Source organism: Galleria mellonella, unplaced genomic scaffold (genome assembly GCF_026898425.1).
Source record: "Galleria mellonella isolate WM207_F2 unplaced genomic scaffold, CSIRO_AGI_GalMel_v1 utg962, whole genome shotgun sequence".
NCBI lineage: Eukaryota > Metazoa > Arthropoda > Insecta > Lepidoptera > Pyralidae > Galleria > Galleria mellonella.
Window position 1 is genome coordinate 890,020 of NW_026442180.1, and position 26,531 is coordinate 916,550.

Sequence of the window (26,531 nt, forward strand, 5' to 3'; positions counted from 1 at the left end):
ATGCAGGACAGTCACAAGTCGTTTTTAATCAAGGACCTCCTCGGTGATGTGCTGCGGCCGGGCGTCGGCGGCACTGCTGTTACAGGTCAGTTAATTACATTTTAAAATTCTGTAAAACCTAATACCCTTAAGAGCCTACCGACTAAACCGTCTTTAAAAAAAAAACGTTCATGCTCACTTTATTACTTTATCCGAGCAGTAAGTACTTTATATGATTCTCAATTTCGTGTATAATATAGTATATATCATATATGTGTGAGTATATTTGTTATTTATGTATATTTTTTCATTTATATATGTAATTTTAGTATGTATGTATATCAATAATTAGTAGTACCGCATTCGAGTATTCTGACAATTCCCTATAGTTGACTGGGAGAGAATGCTTTTTAAATCATTAAGTCCGCCATGTACACATACATATATGTACTAATGAATAAATAAATAAATAAAAAAAAAACCAGTTCATTCTTGTCATTTTTTTGGGGGTCAAAGATTGTACTTACGTGCGAACACGTAGACGGCCCTTTTTTTAATGCATGATAATGGAATTGTTACCTCGCCTGCGCTATCGGTATACGCTGGCGGGGTACCAGTGAGGGATGATAGGTGAGAATGAAGCAGGCCAGTTAGCCAATCGTGACAAATTCGACAAGAATTGTTCACGATGGTTTTCAGGGGGAACCACGTGGAGGTCGACCTGTTAGGGTATATTGCTAGTAATGGGGTTATTGGGGCCAGAGGGAGCCTTTGTACGAAAGTCGATTGCTTGGGTACCTCTGTCCCATTCGTGTTTCTACCGTTAAGCAGTTGTGTTTGCATGGTTGTGTTTCGGTTTGAAGGGTGGGATATGGCGTGAATTTACTGGGTACAGAGGAATAACACCTGAGTCCTCAGGAATGGCTACGCACTTGGGGGTATCATGGGCGAAGCAGATACTTAGTTATGTCCATGGTACTGCTCATGTCTATAGGCGACGGTTACACTTTTCATCAGGTGGGCCGTCAGCTTGTTTGCCATTCTAAGTTGTATAAAAAAATATATTTGACCCTATTACTAACAATCCCTTTCCCCCCTATGTTGTGATATTAACATAATATCCCATAGATGATTCATTATTCATTAACACAAAGAAACCAAGGCTATACAAGTATAAATATAAATAGTCTAAGATTACAGAGTGAGCTACTAACTTTTGAATGAATGAATGAATGAGTACACTTTATTTGCATTATACAATATAGGAAATAAGCAAGACAATTTACAAACACAACGATACAATTGTATAAGTACAGTAAGGCGGTCTTATCGCTGAGAGCAATCTTTTCAAGACAACCTTAAGGTAATGGACTAATTGTTGTACAAGTAGGTATACGAGTATTAACGTTTTTGGGATGGGCAGTAACGTCCCTTTTAAAACATCACCAAAAGCCAAACCGCGATTGCCAACCCGCCTGCCAAATGTGGCAAATACTGGCAAAACTCCCTTTACTGGGGAGGCTATGTCCAGCAGTGGACAGTTAACAGCTAATATTGTTGTATCAACTAATGTTTTCCTGCAACTTTATTCGCGTTAATGTTAGAAGAGGTAACCCCTTTCAGATGGCATATGATAGATAGATAGATAGATAGATAGATAATTTATTTGCATTACTTACAGCACACAAATTATAACAGACACAGATTTATTTATTTAGGCTCACCAACAATTGTTTTCACAAGATAGTGTAAATATTTATACAATTATGGAGCTTAGAACTGAGTGTAACATTTTTTTATAACCAAACACAGCATGTATTGATACATTTATAACAATTAGTACGGAGAAAAACAAAATAAAAAGTGAGATAAAAGAAATGATTAAAAAATACATAAAATTAAGTAATAATATACATATATATTATCAATATACGAGTACAAAAGACTGGCAGTGATCATGAGCTGCGGTAGTCACTTACCATCAGGTGAGCTGCATGCTCGTTTGTCTCTTGTATTATAAAAAAAAAAAAAAAAAACATTAGTTTGCATTACACTAGATATTACGGAGCAGTGGACTGTGATGAGGTGATGAAATGATGTAGACACGGAATTTAGTAGCGAAATAAATGTATTAAACAACTTAAATTTTTATATATTTTTAATTTGCATAAGATGCTTGTTTAATTATACAGTACTATCATACCTACTTGTACAACAATTAGTCCATTACCTTAAGGTTGTCTTGAAAAGATCGCTCTCAGCAATAAGACCGCTTTACTGTACTTATACAATTGTATCGTTGTGTTTGTAAATTGCCTTGCTTATTTCCTATATTGTATAATGCAAATAAAGTATACTCATTCATTCATTCATTAAACTAGGCCTTCAAAAATGCAACTATGAAGGCCGCATCCAATATGACGGAGTTGCTTTTGCGTGATGTCGCAACAAACATACAGACGGAAATATAAAAAAAAAAATTTAGTTTCTTTTGCTCCTATTAATACTTCTTATATAATTTTTTTTTATTTATATTTTATATACGGACATTGACCAGTTACAATTTTAATATATTAGTAAAATGGAAAATTTATTATTAATGTTTTTTTTTTTTTTTATACAACTTAGAATGGCAAACAAGCTGACGGCCCACCTGATGCAAAGTGGTAACCGTCGCCTATAGACATGAGAGTACCATGGACATAATAGAGTAATTTGTTTGCCCATGATACCCCCCACACAAATTATAACAGACACAGATTTATTCCTCTGTACCCAGTAAATTCAACAATTGTTTTCACGAAACACAGTGTATAAACACAACTGCTTCACGAGTTGAAACACGAATGTGTAACATTTTTTTATAACCAAACATCGATTTTGTACAATTTATGGAAAATGTAGGAAAAGAGACAAATTATAAGAACTATTGAGGTCAGAAAGGGAAAAATGTTGTGACACTTGATACGACACGACGAATTTATGAACATTTTCTGTCTGTTTACTTTATATCTATCTATTTACTGTACGGATAATCTGGTAGTATTGTTTTATTGTTACCCTATTCCCTTTGGCCGCAACAGAATATCAGTGCTTTGCTCTTTTGAGCAATAAACTGAGTTGTGGCCATTTTGTAGTGCTATGGCACACTCACAAACGAAAATTATATTTAGCTTTATGTATTTTTTTTTTATCATTTATGTTATGTCGCTTTTTTTTGTATATGTATGTTGTAATTTGTGTGCTGTAAGTAAGTAATGCAAATAAATTATTTATCTATCTTGTGGAATCTTATCATCATCATCAGTGACCCACTCATTGTATTCTCCGGATGTACTCCCTCATTCATAAAACTTAAAATCTCCTACAAACTATAATATTTTAACTATAACACAGTTTTGTCACTTTCTTATAAATTGGGAATTTAGTATAAAAGAAAGAGACAAAATAGTTCAATAGCTAAAATAGATTTATGAGAGGTTTGACGTTTTTACGAATAAAGGGATTATTTTTCTGTGATTTTCACTTTTTTTTAAAATTAAAAGAACATGTCTTTATTACTATACCATTGCTTTGCAATAAGACCGCCTTTTGTACTACACTATACTTATCGAAAACTCTTTAACAAGTCCTGTAATTTTGGTGCAATAAAGTGTTAAATAAATTAATAAATAAAAGTCTATGGAATTAAATTTTACCATAACGATGCAGTTACGGCTGTCGTAGATAATTTTTTACTAAATTTCTTTTTTTTTTATATTTTAAAAGACATTTTGACCAGTTACAAAAAAAGTATATTATAAATACACGCAATTTATTATTATGTAGAAAATCAAATATATCAATATTTTTAAGAACTTTTACTCTAAGAACTTTTTGATTCTCGTGTAATTGTTTGGAGGAAATAAGTTCAACAACTAACTTTGATTATTCACATATATTATATACAGAAGGTAAATATTATATACAAAGGAATATGTAGAAAATAATATATAAAAACGGAATTTAGAAGTGTAAGAGGCGAGCGATGATGATGAGAATGACAGCAGAAATGAATGTAAGAAGTAAACGTCGCTGTCACGTCTGTACGACCAGTTAAGGGAAGAAAGAGGTGAAATATATATTTACAATTTAATTTTTTGGAAAAGAATCATTAATGATGTTGACAAGTTTTTATGAGATGAATATTTACAATATTTATTTACAGACGCCACATTCGTATCTTATTCTATAAATATTTATTTATTTATTTATTTTATTCTTTATTGCACAATAAAATCTTGTACAAATGGGAGATTAATGCCATATGGCATTCTCTATCATCATCATCAGTGAAAACAGAAACGTATGAAGGGCAGATGTGGTGAAAAATATGTGACAATTATAGTAACACATTAAGGCAATACACAATATAAATATAATATACACATAAGAAATGCACATATAATACATAAAATTACTTTTAATATATATGGATAAACTAATACATATGAAATATATTTATACATATACATTTTTAAAACAACGATAATTTTTATGAGATATAATAACTATTTTGACCTTAATTAGAGCTGGTTTTGTTGACTCAACAAATAATTAAAAAGTCTTCTTTTAAAAATATCTTTACTTGATGCTCTTTGCGTAGATCTACAGTAATTTTATTCCAAATGATAGTGTGAAAAAATTAATAAATCCGGAATGATGTGACGTGGTGATGAAGGAGATTTTAGATGAAAGATTAAGGGTATGGAAGTCTTTGAGGTCTAAATCTATCTTCAAATAAAAATATTTACAAATAAAGAATTTAAGAATTAGTTGGATTCATTAGGACTTAGAGAGAAAAGGGTAGTTAAAAATATATTTTAAATTTTTTTTCGTTCATTAAAACTGGATCTGGCAAACAAGCCCTGAATAAGGTCCATCATATAAAAGAAAGTAACTCAACAATTCCTTTATCATAGACTGTATGTATTTTCCCAAGGAGTTAACAATATTATTAGAGTTTCGTATACAAATAGTTAAATCTCTTATAATTTTATTATATTTATTAATTTTCTGTCCGTATGTCAGATCATAATTATGAATACTAAAATCGATCTTCAAGAAACGGTAGAGAGAAAAGAAAAAGCTTATAAATTAAGGTTTAGACGGATTTCTCCAAAAAGGTCTCGAGAGAAATGTTTTCTTTTCTTATAATTGCGAGATAGGACTTCTTAAAAGTTCTTAGAAAATTTGCGAAGTTTGTCTTTCACCCACGGAGAAGGGCAGGTAGGTTTAACTTGAGACGTGTGTACTATACCTACAGTCTTGGCTGAAAATTTTATTCATATATCAAAGTTTATGTCTGTTTGGTTTTAACATCAACACCTGATCAGGTAATTTTGCCACACCAACTAAAAATAAATATATGCACCAATATTCGTGGAATAAATAATTGGTTTTTGAATTTAAAATGAATTTGAAATTATTTGCAGCCCTTTTTAACAGTCAGCCTCCGTTAATATTGCTGCCTGTTATTTTTATTGCTTTACAAATTTGTACGACTTTTTCTTTCCTTAATTAAGCCCTGTCTATCTTTATTTATGTCATACATAATAAATACATAAAATAGTTTAATCTCTTTTAAAATTAAACAAGTAATGCAAACAATGGCCGACTTGCAGTAGCCGCCCTATTTGGTTTTATTGTAAACCGAATAGGAAAAACATCAAAGATATTATTCTCAAAATGAACTATCCTTATTGCTCCTGGAAAACTATGGTTACCCCATGAAAATTCATATGTTTGGAGAGCCCACATCCCGCACTTTTTTGTATTAAATAGTACACTTAGACCTTGTTGTGTTGGGAAATTAGGTCCTAATTTTATGCACCTACATGCTAAGTGCGCTCGCGCACTTGCAAATTAGCAGCTAATTAGGCTCGTCGCGAACGTGCGACCAACTGACTCTTGAACACGTATGCCGGTTAATAATGTATTGAATTATTCATTTGTATCGCGGGTTTGTGGTTTTACAATGTTTTCTTTAAAACATTTTTTATATATTCAATAATAATAATCAAAATAATTCTATCTATCTATCTATCCTATTTAAAAGCTGCGCTCTTGTCGGTGGAGCTCTCGCCACTCACTACGATTTTCAGCGAGTCTCTTCACCTTTTGAAGTAATTCTAATCTATAATTTTTTTTTATACTTATATAAACTTAGAATGGCAAACAAGCTGCCGGTCCACCTGATGGAAAGTGGTAACCATCGCCTATAGACATAAGCAGTACCATGGACATAACAGAATATACTGTTTCGCCCATGATACCCTCCATGCGTTGCCATTCTTAAGGACTCAGATGTTATTCCTCTGTAGCCAGTAAATTCTCGCCATATCCCACCCTTCAAACCGAAACACAGCCATGCAAACACAACTGCTTCACGGTTGAAACACGAATGGGACAGAGGTACCCAAGCTATCGACTTTTGTACAAAGTCTCCCTCTGGTAAAGTCCTATAATAATTATTGATTAATAAATAAATTACTAGTGATATGGACTTCCGCAAGATGACACCGAATTCAGTAAAATATTAACTACTTGTTCCGTCCAATCAACATACAGCGGTCACGGACATAGTTGTGGGTAAAAGCTAGTTGTTATATAAAGTGTAGGTAATGTTCTTCAAATGCTGCACCGCCCTCTTCTGAGTAGTCGCGGAAAGTTCAGTTTTAACGAGCACTTATCGAGTGGCCGACGCTCCTTGTGTATCGCTCTTATATTCCGATTATTTTCGAGGGTTTACCGATGTCCAAGCTATATATAATTATGTAGGTATGACTGGGAGAGAATATTATACAGTAATAAGAGTAATAATTATTTTTATTAAAGAAAGATACAGTTGCATAGGGTACAATTTACAATTTTTACAATTTATATTCAACGAGGAAATATCTGCATTATCATCAGTCCCCAAACTAGGCGAAACCTGTATCTTGGGGACTATGAGTGCGATTACCTATTTAGTAGACTTTATTTACAAAAAAAGAAAATAAATAAATAAGGAAAACTATGTGAAAAGGCGAGTACGTGTGTGTGTGTAAGTGTGCGCGCGCGCGTGTGTGTTGTGTATGAGTGAGTGAGTGCTTGCGTGCATGCTTGTGCATTTGTGCATAAGTAGGTACGTGCGTATATGTATGTGCACAGTCAGGAACAGGGTTTCATGAAATTCTCAGTTTCCTCATAATTTAATGAAAGTAAATATTTTTTTACAAGTCTATTAGCCTGTGATGAAGTATTATTCTTTATTTGGCAACATTTAAGTATTTTATTGTATATGTAAGGATGAAGAAAACGTGGTAAGCGACTTGCAAATGTGGTTTTAATACATGGAACACGAATTTTATAAATTATTTTTGTTATTAAGTCCGCCTTTTGTACCAAACATTTTTATAATGTGATCTATAAAGAGTAAATAAATAAATAGTTATATCGATTCACGCTTGTCGAGAAATGTCTCTCATATTCTGTCAAATATTTTTACAAGTTTAAAACTTGTCGTTGCTTTTGCTGTTATCTTTTTAAGTGATTCGAATTGATAAATAAACCCATCGCTCACCTGAAGGCGACCGGTGAGCATCTCCTACAGACGTCAATGCTACACTCACATAAATAGTAGGTACTAAAGTAGGAACAATTTCTTTTTGTAAGTGTACTCGTTAACTGTCCACTGTTGAACATAGGCCTCCCCCATAAGGGAGGTTTAGTTAGTAGTTGCCACGCTTGCCCAACTTTCCTGGTTGTCAACCGCAGTTAGGCTTTGGTAATCTTTTAAGAGCCATCTCTCGAACATTACCTCTTACGACATACAAATGAGTTAAAATAAAGTTATTATCGAAGTAAAGTTGTAATATTTGTATTGTTATAACATCGGAATGTACAAGCTACTCTTCTCATGTTGCAGGTGTTCATGAGCGATGGTAGCCGCTTTCCATCAGGTGGACCATCAGTTCGTTTGCTATTATTTTTAGTACTTTATTTTTTTTTGTGGGTAGTAATGAAATGATAAAAATCCACCGGTGGTATTTGGTGGCGAGTTACACTGAGGATTTGCTAGATGCCGGTAAATTCAGTCCAGTTTGCCCATGGTAAGGAATTTACAAAGAAATAACTATGGTGGTTTCCAAAGAGGACCGTTACTTTATATCACGAAGGTGGCAAATAAACATATAGCCCGTCTGATGGTAAATAGTATATACATAGTATAGTATATAGCCTGTAACCTATGGACGCTTGCAAAACTAGGGGTGTCACGTGCGCGTTGCAGACCATAAAGGAACCTTAATACACCCTTTTTGAAGAATCCCTGCATTCTTGTTACTAGGGAAAAAGAGAGGGAGCTCATTCCTCGCCCCGAGCATTTGCGGAAGGAGATTCCTCTGAAACCGCGCTGTACGCGATTATTTAGGTTCTAGCGTGTGAGGATATTTTTTTTGCCGATGGAGAGCGGTGCGATGATAAAAGGTGACGACATAATTTCAAACAATTCCTTACAACACAATTCGTTATATAAGCGGTAGAACATGGAAAGGGAGACAGATTTACCTTATAGTTAAATGTCTAATACCGCACTATTGGCTCAAATTCATTGGTAATTCTCACAGCTCGTCTTTGAACGGAGGGCCTAGCTAGTATCCAGCAACTCCGGTCCACAACTGAAAGTTGTACTCCTTAAGGGACTTGATTTGCGACTTCTATAATAATAGTCTTTGTTACGGGGTGAAGTGCCGTTTCGCTCTTTTGAGAACCTAGAGCTTTTTGGACGCCAGCTCGACCCTGTCTTCAGGATGACCTCAGAACTAGACAATGCTGAAGATGTCAGTACTCAGGGTCCCAATATTTTTGGAGATAGAAATGGATGATTTGACAGGGTATTATTAGTAATGGGACTGGAGTCTCCATTATTAACGAATATTTCACCCTATTATATATAATTACAATAAACTACATTATAAAACATGAGTTCGACTTGGCCTCGTAATTGGCTTTATTAGTGTTAAAACAGAGGGGCCGAACTTGTAAGAGTCAAGCGTGCTCTTCGCTGCGGTCCTATCAATCGACGATTATTCTGCAATAGTTCTGCATATGCTCTCGAGCGCAGCACGCCGCCACTCGTGCGCGCACACGACCGCCACGTGCCACGTATTCTTAAATACTAGCTCTGGAAACACCTCTTTTAACCGACTTCAAACAAGGAGATTCTCAATTTGTCTGTGTGTTTTTGTGAGAGTTCTAAATTATCCTAATATTTTATCCTAATTATCTTAATCTATTTAATATTTCTAATTTCCTTTACTTGTATACCATATGTTAGATATTTTAACCCGTTACTCAAAGGTTGTCATGAAAAGATTGCTTTCAACAATACCATCGTTTTATGTATTTATATAAGGTATCTATTCTTTTATTTTTTATGTTATTAACTTATTTAACTCTTTATTGCAGCAAAAAAAATATTTTTTTTATACAACTTTGAATGGCAAACAAGCTGACGGCCCACCAGATGGAAAGTAGTAAGTGTCGCCTATGGACATGAGCAGTACCATGGACATAACAGAGTATACTGTTTCGTCCATGATACCCCCCATGCGTTGCCGTTCCTGAGGACTCAGGTGTTATTCCTCTGTACCCTGTAAATTCACGCCATATCCCATCATAACATGATATATCTTCATAGATACATTTCTCAAGATAACAAAACATGTCAAAATTTAAGTTGAAGTGTTATGCCGAAACGACTAAAATAAGTCTTGCCACGCTAGCTTATTCATAAATACGAGCGAGATAGATATATTTTGGAAATAGCTAGATTTAGAATAATTTATTATAAATTATACCTATATCTAATGTAATAAAAGATCAGATAGTAATTCAATCTAAACCGCTAATAATGAAAAAAGCGCTTTCTCTGCATCTAACTGCATTTAACTAGATGTTAGTGATAAGACCATTAAAAAAAAATACTTTTCCGTCAATAACAATTACTCTAACATGGAGCAATATGCTAATAATAATTTTTTTATACTTAATAAGCATTTTTAATTGTTATTTTTTACTACGTATACTGAATTTTAAAATTAGCAAGCATTCTCATCATATTAGCAGTCGGTTATATTTTACCGTACCGTCTAGTACGTTAACAAGGACTAATGACTGATTTTAGCAATCAGTAAAAGCAGTATATACCAGAGGGACACTTTGTACAAAAGTCGTTTGCATGGGCACCTCTGTCCCATTCGTGTTTCAACCGTGAAGCAGTTGTGTTTGCATGGCTGTGTTTCGGTTTGAAGGATATGGCAGTGAAGTTACAAGGTATAAAGGAATAACACCTGAGTCCTCAGGAATGACAACGCATGGGGGGGGGGGGTATCATGGGCGAAACAATATACTCTGTTATGTCCATGGTACTGCTCATGTGTATAGGCGACGGTTACCACTTTCCATCAGGTGGGCCGTCAGCTTGTTTGCCATTATAAGTTGCATAAAAAAAAAAACTACGTATTTGAGAGTCACTTGAAAAGTTTATGTTCGCGATATTATTTGTATATATGTAATCGTGATTTATAGTTGTTAAGTCCCTAGTTTAATCGTTCTTGTATACTGTTATTTTATATAGATTTTACATAGATTTAAGATACCTATAGTGTAAGTTAAATAAAGTATTCCTTTGTGTGTTGTCATTATCACCTACAAATAGAAATAGAAATTGTAACAATAAATTGTAAATTGTAATAAATAAATAAACGCTATAGGGTACCGATCTGAAGAGACGCGCGTCTCGTTCATTCTCGCCCCGTCCCGCTCACACAGATTCGCTAACGCAAGTTGGAAATGTTATCGTGCGAGCGGGCGGGTATAAAGATAGGCCGCCTCCCGTCGAGCGGCATTCGCTTCCGAGCAGCGACGCACTACACTCGAGAAGAAATAGGACAAGAAGAAAAAATACTCTCTTCAGACGGTACCGGAGGCTTCAGAATAGTAATCCCTGGGTTTCACTCCAGCCTGAACCAACGCCCCTACAGTCCACGCTCACCGAACGGCAGTCCACACCGTTCATCGTGGTCCTTCGAGAAGCCTGATTGCTGGAGGAACACCGTGGTCCTTCGAGAAGCCGGATTGCTGGAGGAACACCGTTGGTACATCGAGAAGCCGGATCGCTGGAGGAAGACCATTCTGAAGCCGGATCGCTGAAATGCCGACTACGAGAAACATGAAGTCGTCGCAACAAAAAATCGCCGTCACCGAAGCCACAACGTCCGCCGCCACCACGTCGACTACGGCCGCCGGAACGCTGTCCGTCGCTGCCACGCCGTCCGTTGCTGCCACCACGTCGTCTGCGGCTGTCAGAATGCCTTCTGTCGCTGCCACGTCGTCTACCGCCGCCACCACATCGACTACGAACACGTCCGGCGATACGACGACCACAGGAGCCACGGAGACTACCGAAGCCACAGGAACGACAGAGGAGACAGCAAGGAAGAAGGAACCGAAGCACGGCACGGCACGCACGGTTCGCACCACGGCCTCGCAGAAGAAGAAGGCTCTGGCCAAGGCACGGGAGGAGCTACTTCGAAAGGAGGTGGAATTGGCTGCTGCACGTGTCGCCGCCCTGGAAGCCGAATCAGAGGACGACGAGGAAGTAGAAGACGACGACGCTACCGTCAGAAGAGAACGAACGTCGGATTGGGTTCGTCGAAGCACGCTGGCACTCACAATGGAGCCGCATGTACCAGAGATAGAAGAAGTCACCGGCAAGCGTCAGGGGTTCGTCCCATCGAGACCCGTTGAAGAGGATTCGAGAGCGCCGCCGCCACAGCCGAGCAGCGACGCACTTCACCGGGACCACGCACGCCACGTTGACCCACATGCCGCCATGCCTACGATAGCAGCAGCGATGCAGTCGATGAAGAAGGAAGAACCGGTGCTGAAGGTGGGCATCGATTGCAATGAGTTTGCGATCGCCATGCAGATGGCCGCTCGCAACATACTGCCCTCCACAGCGTCAAGAGTCACCGAGTTGCCAGTCTTCAATGGATCGTCGAGCGAGTGGTTACCATGGAAGATGGCCTATGAAGAAAGCGCAAGTCAACTCACAGAACAAGAGAACCTAGCAAGACTGCGCAGAAGCTTGAAGGGGGCCGCAAAGGACGCGGCACGCTCCCTATTCGTCGGGTCTACGACCGCAGAAGAAGTGATGAAGATGTTAGCCGCGAGGTTCGGCCGCCCTGGAGCACTCGTCACAGCCGAACTGAACAAACTCCGCGCGCTACCACGACTCTCGGACAACGCAAGAGACGTCTGCCTCTTCGCAAGCAAGGTGCAGAACGTCGTCGCCACGATACGAGCGCTGAACAAGAGTCACTACCTCTACAACGAAGAAATAGTGAGAAACGTCACAGAGAAGATGCCGTCGGTACTACGCTTCAAGTACTACGATTTCGCCAACGACCAACCGGAGGGACAACCGGACCTCATAACACTCTCTCAGTTCTTGCAAAGGACCGCCGCACGATGTGGAAACTTCGCCCCCGCCGAGGAGATACCGTCCGAAGACCGGCGGGAGTCCGCTCCTAGGAAGACGGCGAAGACATACACGACGCAGGAGAAACCCGCTACACCACCGTGCCCGATGTGTCGACGAGAGGGACACGCTCCATCGGACTGCAAGACGATGAAGGAAGCGGACACATCGGCGAGATAGCGAAGACTCATAGGCTGTGTTTCCGTTGCCTCAAAGTGAGTAGATTTCGCCACGCCTGCAAGAGCAAGAGTTGTGGAGTAGATGAGTGCACGCAGACTCATCACCCTCTGCTGCACACCACGCGACAACAGCCGGAGAATGAAGTAACAACACACGTCGTCGAGGACAAGTCCGCCGCAGTCACCGCATCGGCAAGGGAAAACGACAAGATCGCGTTCCTGAAGATCCTGCCGATACGAGTCACCGGTCCCACGGGAACGTGCGACACCTACGCGCTACTGGACGACGGGTCGACTTGCACCATCATCGAGACGACGGTGGCGGAGCGAATCGGTGCTACGGGTCCCCCCGCACCATTCTACATGGAAGGTGTGGCCGGGGCACGGATCAACGCAGCTCAATCGACGCGTGTTCACTTCAAGATCCGCGGGCGGAATTCACAAGAATACACAGTGGGGGCACGGACGATGGACAGACTGCAGTTATCACCGCAGTCGGTACCGCGCAGCGTCATCAAGGGCTGTCCACATCTACGAGACATAGAGCGGGAATTGGTCTACGAAGAGGGCAAACCGACGGTACTGCTGGGGCAAGACAACTGGCACCTACTGCTGGCCCACGAAGTCAGAAGAGGATCCGACACGCAGCCGGTCGCATCACTCACCGACCTGGGATGGGTACTGCACGGTACGAGTCGCGGCAGGACAAGACAGCAGGTGCACAGAATCAGCCACATAGTGACGACACATGAAGAGGAACAATCGATGGAAGAAATGATGAAGCAACATTTCGCGCTCGAATCGCTGGGAATCGCACCGAAGAGGTCTTACAATGAAGAAGAACGTCGCGCCCTGCGCATTTTAGAAGAGAAAACTCGTCCGCTACCGGCGGGAGGATACGAGACGGGGTTATTATGGAAGAAGGACGACCCTGTGCCGCCGGACAACTACGAATCGGCAATGCGACGTCTCCGACCGGTCGAAAGGAATTTCGACAAAAACGAAGAACAGTGGCCGCGTGAAGATAGTACGAGCGACGATAGTCAAGCGGAAACGGGAGAAGAACGCGTACACAAGCTACAGAACGCGACGCAGTTGTCTATAGCATTACCCGATCCGTCACGTTTTTCTAATTGGTTGAAACTTGTTCGCAGTTCAGCACGAGTGTTGCAGTTCATCGACCTCCTGCGACCGACCAGTCAACGCTGTACCGCTATCCGAAAGAGAAACAAGAAGAAAGAGAGCGCCGACCCCACTTGGACCCGCACGAAGAAAGTCGATAGAGAGAAGACGAAGATGAAAATCAAGAACAGCAATAGTCCATCTGTGTGTTTCATCCCCATAGACACACACTACCTCGATCGCGCGCGACGGCTATGGATTCGCGCGATACAACAAGAGGCGTTCGGCGACGAAATCGCAGCATTGAAACATGGGAAACAGCTGCCGTCATCCAGTCGACTCATACAGCTGTCAGTCGTCATAGACAACGACGACATTCTGCGACTTCGATCGAGAATAGCAGCCGCCGCCGATCTGTCAGCCGAGCAACGAGAGCCCCCCATCGTCGACGGAAACCACACCTGGGTGCGCCTATACATCGCATGGGTGCATCGGAAACTTCACCACGGCGGCTTCGAGATCACCACGAACGAGGTGCGACAACACTTGTGGGTGTTGCGCCTACGACACGCCGTCCGCAGTGAACTGAAGAGGTGTCAGCTGTGCCGCCTACGAAGAGCAAGACCGGCGCAGCCGTCAACGGGCAACCATCCACAGAGCAGGCTGGCGCATCATCAACGACCGTTCACGTTCACCGGCCTATGGCAACTACTTCGGGCCTATGACCGTGACAGTGGGCCGCACTCACCAGAAGCGGTACGGAGTGCTCTTCACCTGCTTAACGACGCGCGCAGTCCACCTGGAAATCGCCGGCAGCCTCAGCACGGACTCCGCCATAATGGCCCTGCGGCGCTTCATAAGCCGCAGAGGGTGTCCCACGGAATTATGGTCCGACCAAGGCACCAACCTCAAAGGTGCTGAAGTTGAAGAAGGCAGCCGAGGAAGCCATCCAAGAAGAGTCATCAGTCCATTTCATCCGGTGGCGCTACATTCCCCCGAGCGCACCCTTCATGGGAGGTGCGTGGGAACGGTTGGTGCGTAGCGTGAAGACCGCACTAGCCGCCACGTTGAACGAACGGGCGCCCAAGGAAGAGGTCCTCCACACTCTACTGGTCGAAGTCGAGCACACCCTCAACAGCCGACCGCTAACCCACGTGTCGACATCGGCAGACGACGACAGCGCCCTAACCCCCAATCACTTCATATTGGGCGGTCCATCGCGCGTCCCACTGCCAGGCAGCTTCACCGAGAGCGACGCGGCGGGACACAAGGAGTGGCGTGCCAGCCAGAGGCTAGCTGACTGCTTCTGGAACCGATGGGTGAAGGAGTACCTACCCGAGTTAGCTACACACGGAGCCATCAAAATGGACGACCTGGTCCTGATAGCTGATGGGACCTTGCCTCGCAACACGTGGCCGCGAGGCGTGGTGGTGGCAACCTACCCTGGACCAGACGGCGAGATCCGAGCGGTCGACGTGCGGACGAACAAGGGCATTCTACGGCGACCCACTAAGAAGCTGATCATACTGCCCACATCGACATCGAGCGACGCGAACACGAGTTAACTCCAGCTACGAGAGCTGCGGCGGGAGATTATGTTCGCGATATTATTTGTATATATGTAATCGTGATTTATAGTTGTTAAGTCCCTAGTTTAATCGTTCTTGTATACTGTTATTTTATATAGATTTTACATAGATTTAAGATACCTATAGTGTAAGTTAAATAAAGTATTCCTTTGTGTGTTGTCATTATCACCTACAAATAGAAATAGAAATTGTAACAATAAATTGTAAATTGTAATAAATAAATAAACGCTATAGGGTACCGATCTGAAGAGACGCGCGTCTCGTTCATTCTCGCCCCGTCCCGCTCACACAGATTCGCTAACGCAAGTTGGAAATGTTATCGTGCGAGCGGGCGGGTATAAAGATAGGCCGCCTCCCGTCGAGCGGCATTCGCTTCCGAGCAGCGACGCACTACACTCGAGAAGAAATAGGACAAGAAGAAAAAATACTCTCTTCAGACGGTACCGGAGGCTTCAGAATAGTAATCCCTGTGTTTCACTCCAGCCTGAACCAACGCCCCTACAGTCCACGCTCACCGAACGGCAGTCCACACCGTTCAGTTTATATATTCTTTATTGCACTTAAACAATATATTCGACAATTAGTTTAACAACTTGTTAGCAAGGGAGGACTTTGAAAGAGATCTCTTCCAGCCAACCCAGTGTAGTTAGAGAGAAAATGATTTAATTTGGGTAATCCAGTGCAGGAAAGGCACCGGTGAAAATAATGTAAATACATCAAACACTATTGTGAATAAATATGTAAATAAATAAATTAATAAATAAATTTTAATTTTAAAAAAAGTTTAATTTATTGAAAGAATGTCACAATTGACCTCAATCTGTGTTCCCCACTGTTTATAAATACAAAAGAGGTGTGACAATGTCCGTTGTTCACCTATTAATACAAGTCAGTGTTGAGTTGAACGATAGAAAGCATGGATACATACGGTCACGCTCTGCATTTATTTAAAGACTATTGAAAACAAACAACCCTACAAATAGACTTACAATTGTTGTTCGATTGAAGCCACTTGGTCATTGTATTATTTTATAATTGATTTAAAAAAAAAACCTATAGATTTGATATAATAATTTACCAGAGGAAGACTTTGTATAAAAGTCGCCTGCTTGGCTACTTCTTATTATTTCTGCGTTTTTTTTATACAACTTAGAATGGCAAACAAGCTGACGGCCCACCTGATGAAAGTGGTAACCGTCGCCTATAGACATGAGCAGTACCATGGACATAATAGAGTATACTGTTTCGCCCATGATACCCCCCATGCGTTGCCATTTATGAGGACTCAGGTGTTATTCCTCTGTATCCTGTAAATTCACGCCATATCCCAACCTTCAAACCGAAACACAGCCATGCAAACACAACTGTTTCACGGTTGAAACACGAATGGGACAGAGGTACCCAAGCAATCGACTTTTGTACAAAGTCTCCCTCTGGTGTACATTAGTGTTCTTAATTATACAATACCTACTTGTACAACAATTAGTCCATTACCTTAAGGTTGTCTTGAAAAGATCGCTCTCAGCAATAAGAATATCTCACTGTACTTATACAATTGTTTCGTTATGTTTATTAATACAATATTAAATTAATTTTAACAATATTCTATCCAATTAAATGAAGTTTATAATTATTCTTACCTTATTTCTAGACATATCTAAATAAATGTTTCTAATGAAATATATTTAAATAGTTAAGGATAAAAAAATTCTTTGAGATCACTGCCAGCTGGTAGGGTACCTAGGAGTCTTGCTGCATTTATTATTTGCCTTGTTTATTTCCTATATTATACAGCAAGCATTATACAACAAATAAATTATGCTCATTAAATAATTAATTCATTAAATAAATAAATATATTATATACATGAATGCATTAAATAAATAAACAGTTAACGTAGATTTAGGTTTTTTATATATGCAATGAACAAGTATCAAATCCTTTAATCCCTAATTTAGCCGCCGGCACTAGGGTGTCGATGTTAAAGTGCTCGGCGGGAGACATCGCTAATTTGTCACGTGTCCTGTTTCCATCCCATGGTTTGACATTAGATTTAAGGGCTACGTTGTTGAATGTGATCAGGAAACGAGAATAGAAAGGTATTAAGTAAAGACGTGTTATATATTTTTCCTTGTAATAAATAGTGAATTGTTTTTGGTTACTTTTATAGCTATCCTAAATATCTATTTATTTATTTATATTTATTAGCGTGCCACGTGGTACAAATTAGTTAGTATAATATAATAAGTAAGCACATAAGACATGTAACACCATGCAGGGGCACCTTTTACAACTGGGCTTTAAGGACGCATGCTGTTGTCTATCCCTCAACTAGTAAATTCCTTTAGCCGCCTCTTACGACAACCACGGGAAAGGAAGGACCGGTCCATTTTGTGCCAGGACTACACAGCTAAAAAGAGATGTAAGCGGCTATAAATTTACAATGCAAATGCTGTTCTCTCGTTCATTTTAGTTTCTATTTTGACCCTCAAAACTCTTTGTTTTATTTTTGAACAATGTTGCTCTTGAAATCACGTCTTTTTCAACCGACTTAAAAAAGAAGAAGGCTCCTAAGTCCGTTGTATTTTTTTATATTTGTTATCTCATAACTTTGTCAGTTGTGAACTGATTTGGATTTTTTTTTAACTTTAAAAAAAAATTTTAAACTATTTCGAAAATACTTCTTTTATCTTTATGTATACACTTACAGATTAGTCCCCTAGAATTTTATTTAAAATCGTAAAACGATTTCAAATAAAATTCTACGGAACAGCTTGAAGATCAACTTGATACTGTATATTGTTTGAAATGAAGTTTTTTTTTGGTGGTTGAAAATGGTATGGTAACCTCGCCTGCGCTAACGGGATACGCTGGCGGAGCACCAGTGAAGGGTGATAGATGAGAATGAAAACAGGCCAGTTAGCCCATCATGATGAATTCATCAGGAAGTAACCATGATAGTTTCCAGGGTAAACCGCGAGGAGGTCGACCTGGTTGGGTATATTGCTAGCAATGGGATTCTCAGTCTCCATTACTAACAATCCCTTTCCCCCTGAAATGAGGTTGTTAGGCTCCATTACTAACCATTCCTTTCCCTCCTTTCCCCCTCATCAGTTGATTGTACAAAGTAATGCTTCTTGTATTTCTGTTTTGTATATTGTATATTCACGTCTCTCTCTCTTTCTCTCTCTATGTGTGTGTGTGTGTATACGCAGATATAAATTTTCTATTTCGATTCTCGAGATCTATTATTATAAAAACGTCGATAGGCAAACCGAAATATGTTTAATAAAAAAAATATCATGTTATTTTTGGCGATTCCTTAAAAGTCACAAAAAAAAAAATTAAAATAACACGAACGATGCGACACAAGCACTCGGGTATTCGTTAGCGATATTATTGTGAAGATATTCATGCGAACGCATTAGGATCACTTCCCGGACTCTTTTCACTGAAGGGTGCACGCTAAACAATATTTATGCAAGATTATAATGAGAGAAACACTCGAGTATCTCCGCTCTTCATGGTTTAGGTAAAATAACAAGTAATCGTGGTCCGTACGCCATTACGGGCGCACACAAAAGTTTAGCGAAGGAAAACCCATGAAAAGCCCCACTGTGTTCCTCTATAACGAATGCCCACTCTTCACCATTTTCACGCAAATTAAAAGACATATACAAGAATTCGCCCCGCGAGCTAAAACACACCATTCACAGATGCCGTATTCAATTGCTCGAGAGTGAAACGGAACGCCCCGAGGCATTAATTAGAGCAGAAACTCGTGTCTATGACCGTTCCTTTTTTAAAACTGAGATCTTTATGCGAGTTTCCGCCTTTGTGACGTGTTCCTGGAGTATCAACTTGTCAAATCTTAGTGTCAAGCGATGTTTTAACTTCTTTTGATGTTAATCATTGAAATTGTCTTTCCCATGTAGAAGGTTTTGCCAGTAGTTGCCACGCTAGGCTGGAGGGTTGGCAACCGCAGTTTGGCTTTTAGTAATATTTTAAGAGGGACGTTACTAGTTATTCCTAGACAATAAGCTCACTTAGTCGCTTCTTACGACACCCACGGGAAAGGAAGAGGTAGCCTATTCTATGCCGAAACCTATGTGCTTATTGAAATTGAATTAAAATTGGATAATTATAAATTGTTTATTTTAAAGGAGCGGTTCACGCCGATGAAGCTGAAGAGCCTTTGAGATGCAGTTCATCCCCAGCGAGTCCTATAGAGCCTTCTGATGGTGAAGACGATATATCTATTGGCGATAATCGCAGTGAAACGTCGACGCCTAGAAAAATACAATATGCATTTGAAAGTAATGCAAAGAAATATCAGAAGACAGCCGATTCGGAGGAAAATGAGAGATCCTCACCGCTTGAATATAGTTTTAACAATCGCTTAAAACATTCAAATTACAATTCGCCGTACAAGGAAGATGAGAGTGAGATAGAAAATCGAACGGAGGAACGAATGAAATTATACGACAACGGTCTCTTTCATTTGTATAGAACCGATAGAGAGAGCAATAAGGACGACGGTAACGAAGCTGGTGCTACGTTTGGCCATATGAGTGGACCGCTCACGGAGAGCATCTATGGCCGCTCTATGGATTTGTCAAAGAGTACTTTTCAATCACAATTGCTGGCTGGTTTTGCAGCCTCCGTGATTGCGGGCAATTCGCAAAGGGAGTCTCAAGAATCGACAGGTATATAACATTAAAGAATTCTTTATCTATGTATGTATTTAAAAATTAATGCCACTTTTCGTTGTAATTTTATAACTCAAGAACGGGCTCACCTATCCAAACCAAATGTTTAGGGTTTGTTCGGACTATTTAGTAGATGGTTTATGTGAGGTTTGCACAAAATCGGTAGAGCGGTTCTTCATTTATCACATTTTTTGTAACAAATGAATTCAATAAATGGCGGATCATTTTGATAATGGGGATTTTTGTGTCAAATTCAAACTTTTTTTAAGATGGGATTGTGCTGTCAAACTGAAACCGTTTTCAGGGTTTACAGTACAAGTATACTGTTATGTCATTCATGCAGTCATTTAATTTTGGTCATGCTTCGATTAAAGCAAATTGTCGGCGATGATTATTGCTTTGTGTTTATATTTTTATAAACATATTGTTGAGTGTATTTATCGTTATGTTACAATAGCCATTTTGTAAAATGTTGTAAAAATGTTTTTTTTTTATACAACTTAGAATGGCAAACAAGCTGATGGCCCACCTGATGGAAAGTGGTAACCGTCGCCTATAGACATGAGCAGTACCATTAACATAACAGAGTATATTGTTTCGCCCATGATACCATCCATGCATTGCCATTCCTGGGGAGTCCGGTGTTATTCCTCTGTACTCAGTAAATTCACGCTATATCCCACCCTTCAAACCGAAACACAGCCATGCAAACACAACTGCTTCACGTTTGAAACACGAATGGGCAGAGGTACCCAAGCAATCGACTTTTGTACAAAGTCTTCCTTTGGTAAAATGTCCACCTGTGCGAAGCCGGGACGGGTCGCTAGTTTTGTATAATTTAAATAAGAATATTTATTCTATGACAACAACCATATATTCTGGTATAAGTGTTCATAATTAGGTTTTGTCATACGATTTTAAAGTGTTACTTTTTAACTTGACTTCTAAAACAGAAGGTTTTTTAATTCGGTTGTGTTTATTTTGTATGTTTATTACCTTATAACTCTATCATTTATAAACCGATTTGGAAAATTCTTTTTTCTTCTGAAAGAATATACTTTCAGGTTGGTCCCATAGAAATTTTATCAGAACCGGTTTAGTAGTTTAGCATTTAAATTAACTAATTTTGACACTAATAAAGACGGGGTTTTTTGTGGAAAAAAATATTATTTAATTTCTAACAATGGTGAAAGATAATTATTTTATTTGTTAATTTTATTTGTTTAATTAAATTAATTATGAAGAAGAAGGGCCAAATTAAAAGTGCCCGTAACCGGCGAGAGTGTATGAAAAGATTACTGAATGTGGAAGAAGCGAAAGACGTTTGTTTGAATCGAAGCATTTGGCGTTCCATTGTTTTTGCCTACCCTAATGGGAGACAGGCGTGACAGATATGTATGTATGTATGTAAATTAATTATAGGTATACATAATTATGTGTTTATGTAGAACGTATTCTCCCTAGACACATAATACCGATATTTTTTTTTTCCGTTAGTAATGAAGGTATAAAGAATGTAAAGTCGGTAAAAAGAAATTTTTAAATACAAGAAATATTAAAGTGAATTTAACGTGTGATAAACACGTTTGAATCTTTTCTTTCCTCGGTTTTATAACCTGTTTAATTGTATCTTATATTGAAAATTTTGAAATATACGTGTCTATTTCATAGTTCATAATACTATACCAATACGACATAAAGCATTCTGAGCGTGTTGATCAATCAGTGGGGCTCTCTGTTTTTTTTGGCGCTGGGTAAGTCTACATACGGAAAAATAGACATGCGACGGAGAATCGTATAGTCTCAAATAGCAAAAATTTTATCTAATTTAATTTATATTGTACTAACATTATTATAAAAAAAAATCACTAACACATAATATGGACTTAAGTCTGAAATAAAATTTATTATTATTATTAAATAAATTTTACATCTCCCCTCTTAAGAAGATGGTAAACTAACCCCCGGTAGAGGCACAGTCAGCCGGGGTTCAGGGCCCCAGGGAGAGAAACCGGCGTATAATGCGGGCAGAATCTAAGAGCACCGCTTTCTGCATCTTTCCCGGGAGTGAACCGCTTCGAAATCCCAACCGTCTGAGACCTTGTTCCAGACTGGTTGGGATAAGACCGTTTACCGAATTTACGTTTGCATGGCTGTGTTTCGGTTTGAAGGGTGGGATATGGCGTGAATTTACTGGGTACAGAGGAATGACATCTGAGTCCTCAGGAATGGCAACGCATGGGGGCTATCATGGGTGAAACAGTATACTTTGTTATATCCATGGTACTGCTCATGTGTATAGGCGACGGTTACCACTTTCCATCAGGTGGACCGTCAGCTTGTTTGCCATTCTAAGTTGTATAAAAAAAAAGATGACACCACATTTCGGTCACCTTTTGAGCCAAGTCGAGATATTTTGTCTTTTTCTAATTATTATAATACATTAGGCTAGCGTAATATTTTTCTTTTGTGAGATCTCTACTTCTTCTAGACCCAATAGTGGACTCGGTTTTTAGTATTTAGTATTTTAGTGGTATTGAATTTATAACTAAATTATTGTTTAACATAATAAACAGAAAGGCAAGCCACAAGTCGACCAGCGGCGACGTCGAACAGTGGCCGCAAGCCGCGCCGCCGGCGGACCGCCTTCACCCACGCCCAGCTCGCATACTTGGAACGGAAGTTCAGATGTCAGAAGTATTTGAGCGTTGCAGACAGAGGGGACGTGGCTGATGCGCTAAGTCTCAGCGAGACGCAGGTCAAGACGTGGTACCAAAATCGGCGGTAAGGAAAAATATTTGCTGTTTTGTAATAATAATAGTTATTTTGTATTTTAGACTTTTTTGGTCTTAAAACTATTCATTTAATGTTCTTAAAACTCATGTTAGTAAATTTATATACACAATACACACACACACACAGACATATATATATGTACATAATAATATATATATATATAATAATAATATATATATATATATATATATATATATATATATATATATATATATATATATATATATATATATATATATATTAAATAGTATACAGATAATCACCACTGTACAGTTCCATTGGAAATTGCGTTGCGGTGATTAACGTACACACAGCCTGCTTGCTATTGTTGCTTATCATACTGTTTAATTCTAATCTATGGCTTTTTCGCGTAGGCGTGTTAGGTTAAAAATGTCCTGTGTTAGTTGTGAAGAGTTGTATTATAGGTTATGCGAAAACAGTAGTTCTATTTTGTTTTTTATACATCTGGCAAAATGAAGTGTATATCTTTATGATTCATGTATGTGAGTTCTAACCCATTTTATCCCATTATAACTGAATGGCTGAAAAGATTTGTCTTTATGTGGTATCGTCAGAGAACTTATACTATCCCGAGTGACACTAGCAATAGTTTTTTTAAACAGTTCGTGTTAGGGCAGGGTGACCCTGTTTTTTAATTGTTAACCAAAATGTACCTGCTTGTTTCACCACTTTTCAAATTGGCATATATTACTCTAGTAATAATAAATTGATACCTATATCAACTGGCTTCGATGCTTCTTTCCGCTTTAGGTTTACTAAATGAAAACTGTAGTTAATTTTATTTGTTTTCTACTACTGTATGTTTCTGTTTAAATGTACCATTGTAACTATCCATTTAGAATTATACCTACTATTAAATTATGTGTAACTCATATGTGTAAGACTATAAAAAACATTCTTATAAGATATCCATTCAGCCACTATATATATTTGAAATTCGTTTAGGTATTTATCATCCAAAGGTTGCCTGGAAGAGATCGCTCTTAGCGATAAGGTCGCCCATTGTTTTCTCGTTGTGATTATTTCTTGTAATTGTTTGTATCTATAATAAGTTTACTATTGTAATCTTTTGGAGGAAACAATAAAGAATATCCATCTATCTATCTATTTAAATATGAATGAGTAAAAACATTGAAACATTCCCCTAATCATCCATTTGCAAAGATTTCTGCATGTTTGTTTTTTTTATACAACTTAGAATGGCAAACAAGCTGACGGCCCACCTGATGGAAAGTGGTAATCGTCGCCTATAGACATGAGCAGTACCATGGATATAATAGAGTATACTGTTTCGCCCATGATACCCCCCATGCGTTGCCATTCCTGAGGACTCAGATGTTATTCCTCTGTACCCTGTAAATTCACGCCATATCCCAGCCTTCAAACCGAAATACAGCTATGCAAACACAACTGCTTCACGGTAGAAACAAGAATAGAGGTACCCAAGCAATCGACTTTTGTACAAAGTCTCCCTCTTTCAACAAGCGTAATTTTCACTCGACAGAACTGTAATTAATCCGTGTCCCGCGTTGGGCGCCAATATATTAGTAGCAAACATCTCTATAGTCTGATTGCGGTTGTCAACTCGCCTGCCAAGCATGGCAACTATTGACAAAACCCTCCTTTATGGAGAAGGTCTATGTTTAGCAGTAAATAGTTAACGGCTACTTTGATGACGAATTACTGTAATATTAATTTACGTGAATTTACTGGGTACAGAGGAATAACACCTGAGTCCTCAGGAATGGCAACGCATGGGGGGTATCATGGGCGAAACAGTATACTCTATTATGTCCATGGTATTGCTCATGTCTATAGGCGACGGTTACCACTTTCCATCAGGTGGGCCGTCAGCTTGTTTGCCATTCTAAGTTGTATAAAAAAAATATAAAAAATATCTCATATTTAGAAGTTAAATATGACTGTTTGTTTTCCTAAATATAAGATTTATCCAGTCTATACTATAAATATTATAAAAATTAAAGTGAATTTATTTGTTATTTTTTGGCATCTTAACGGCTGAACCAATCGTAATGAAATTTGATAAACATAAACCAATTTTGATAATAATTATTTTTTATAATCGATAGAGTTTACTTCGGTAGTGATGCAATATTAATTCTGCCACAACTGAAGTTGACATTGTTTTTTTGTGTAGCAAAATCTTAAATATAATAATAATCTTATAGGACAAAGTGGAAGCGTCAAAATCAGCTACGCCTGGAGCAGCTGCGCGCGCAGGCAGCGAACGGGGAACGCGAATTGTCGGCGCACGCGCTTCCGTTAGCTTGCGCTCTGCTACCACCGTATCCTGCTTACATGCATTGTCATCTGTGAGTCATATAAAAGTAAATATAATATACTAGAGTTCATTTTAATGGAATTTAATGAAAATGTAACTATGTTTTATTGAAGTTATAATTGGAAACATTTTTCAAACAATCATCTTCTTACCCTTACCCCAATTTATTTGGGGTCGGCGTAATATGTTTTTTATCCATTTACAAAAAGATTTGGCTTATAGTTTTACGATCAGCCGCTTGTCTGACGTTAACCTTCTTTGAGAATTACAAATAAAAAAAAAAAACATTTTTCAAACAATTGTAATACAAATTGAAATATGGAATATTTTTTTTTAAATTGTACCAACTGCTATTGCACATCAGCTGACTGTCTTATAGTCGGATTAATTATTAATTTGTCTATAATTTTATTAAGTTTTATTAAAATAATCTATAATTAGATTATAAGAATTAATTTTGGCATTATATATTGATGGGAGTCAGTGGATGCAGGTGGTTCAGGAGCGTTATTTATGGCAGTTTATGGGAGAGGCTTATGTACAGCAGTGGACGGATAATGGCTGACATGATATGAATTTATTATTGACGAACATGATCTGAAGCAGTTAATCAAAGTTAAGTTAATTTATTTTAATAATCAGTGACACCGTGACAATTTTATTTTGTTATTTATAAAGAAAATTAGTTATTTATTTGTTTTATTTACTTATATAACGATTGTGCAATAAACTGTTTGCGAGTAAGACAGTTCTTAATTATGATTAGAAATTAAAATTATGTATTAATTGTAAACCAATCGCTTTGTTTAAAAACCAAGTATGAAAGTTTTTGTTTAAAATGTATTAATTAACTATCAATCAATTTGTTTAAAAGACCTTTATTATTTTTGCAAGTATGAAAGTTCTTAATTAAGATAAGAAATTAAAATTATGTATTAATTAACTATCAATCAATTTGTTTAAAAGATCTTTATTATTTTTGCAAGTATGAAAGTTCTTAATTAAGATAAGAAATTAAAATTATGTATTAATTAACTATCAATCAATTTGTTTAAAAGGTCTTTATTATTATTATATTTAAGTAGATTTGTTTACAAGTTCTTTTAAATCGTCACTTTCTTATCATTCTATTGCTGGTTTCTTTGTTGTTACCTATTATAGTATATATAGAGATATTTGGCTTAATAGTCCAGGAATGGGCTGCAGCGTCCCTCTTACAACATCTCCAAGAGCTAACTTTTGCCAATCTGCCTGCCAAGTATGGCAATT

General features: G+C 38.5%; 1 protein-coding gene across 1 annotated transcript; it reads left to right on the forward strand.

The window, feature by feature from the left end:
* LOC113519184 (homeobox protein Hox-C4a) lies at window positions 1-25,369 on the forward strand. Its single transcript, XM_052902851.1, has 4 exons — window positions 1-85; window positions 19,598-20,140; window positions 22,720-22,927; window positions 25,150-25,369. Exons 1-4 carry the CDS (start codon window positions 1-3, stop codon window positions 25,295-25,297), a joined length of 984 nt encoding a protein of 327 aa, XP_052758811.1. The 3' UTR covers window positions 25,298-25,369.
* Window positions 25,370-26,531: the final 1,162 nt, after the last annotated feature.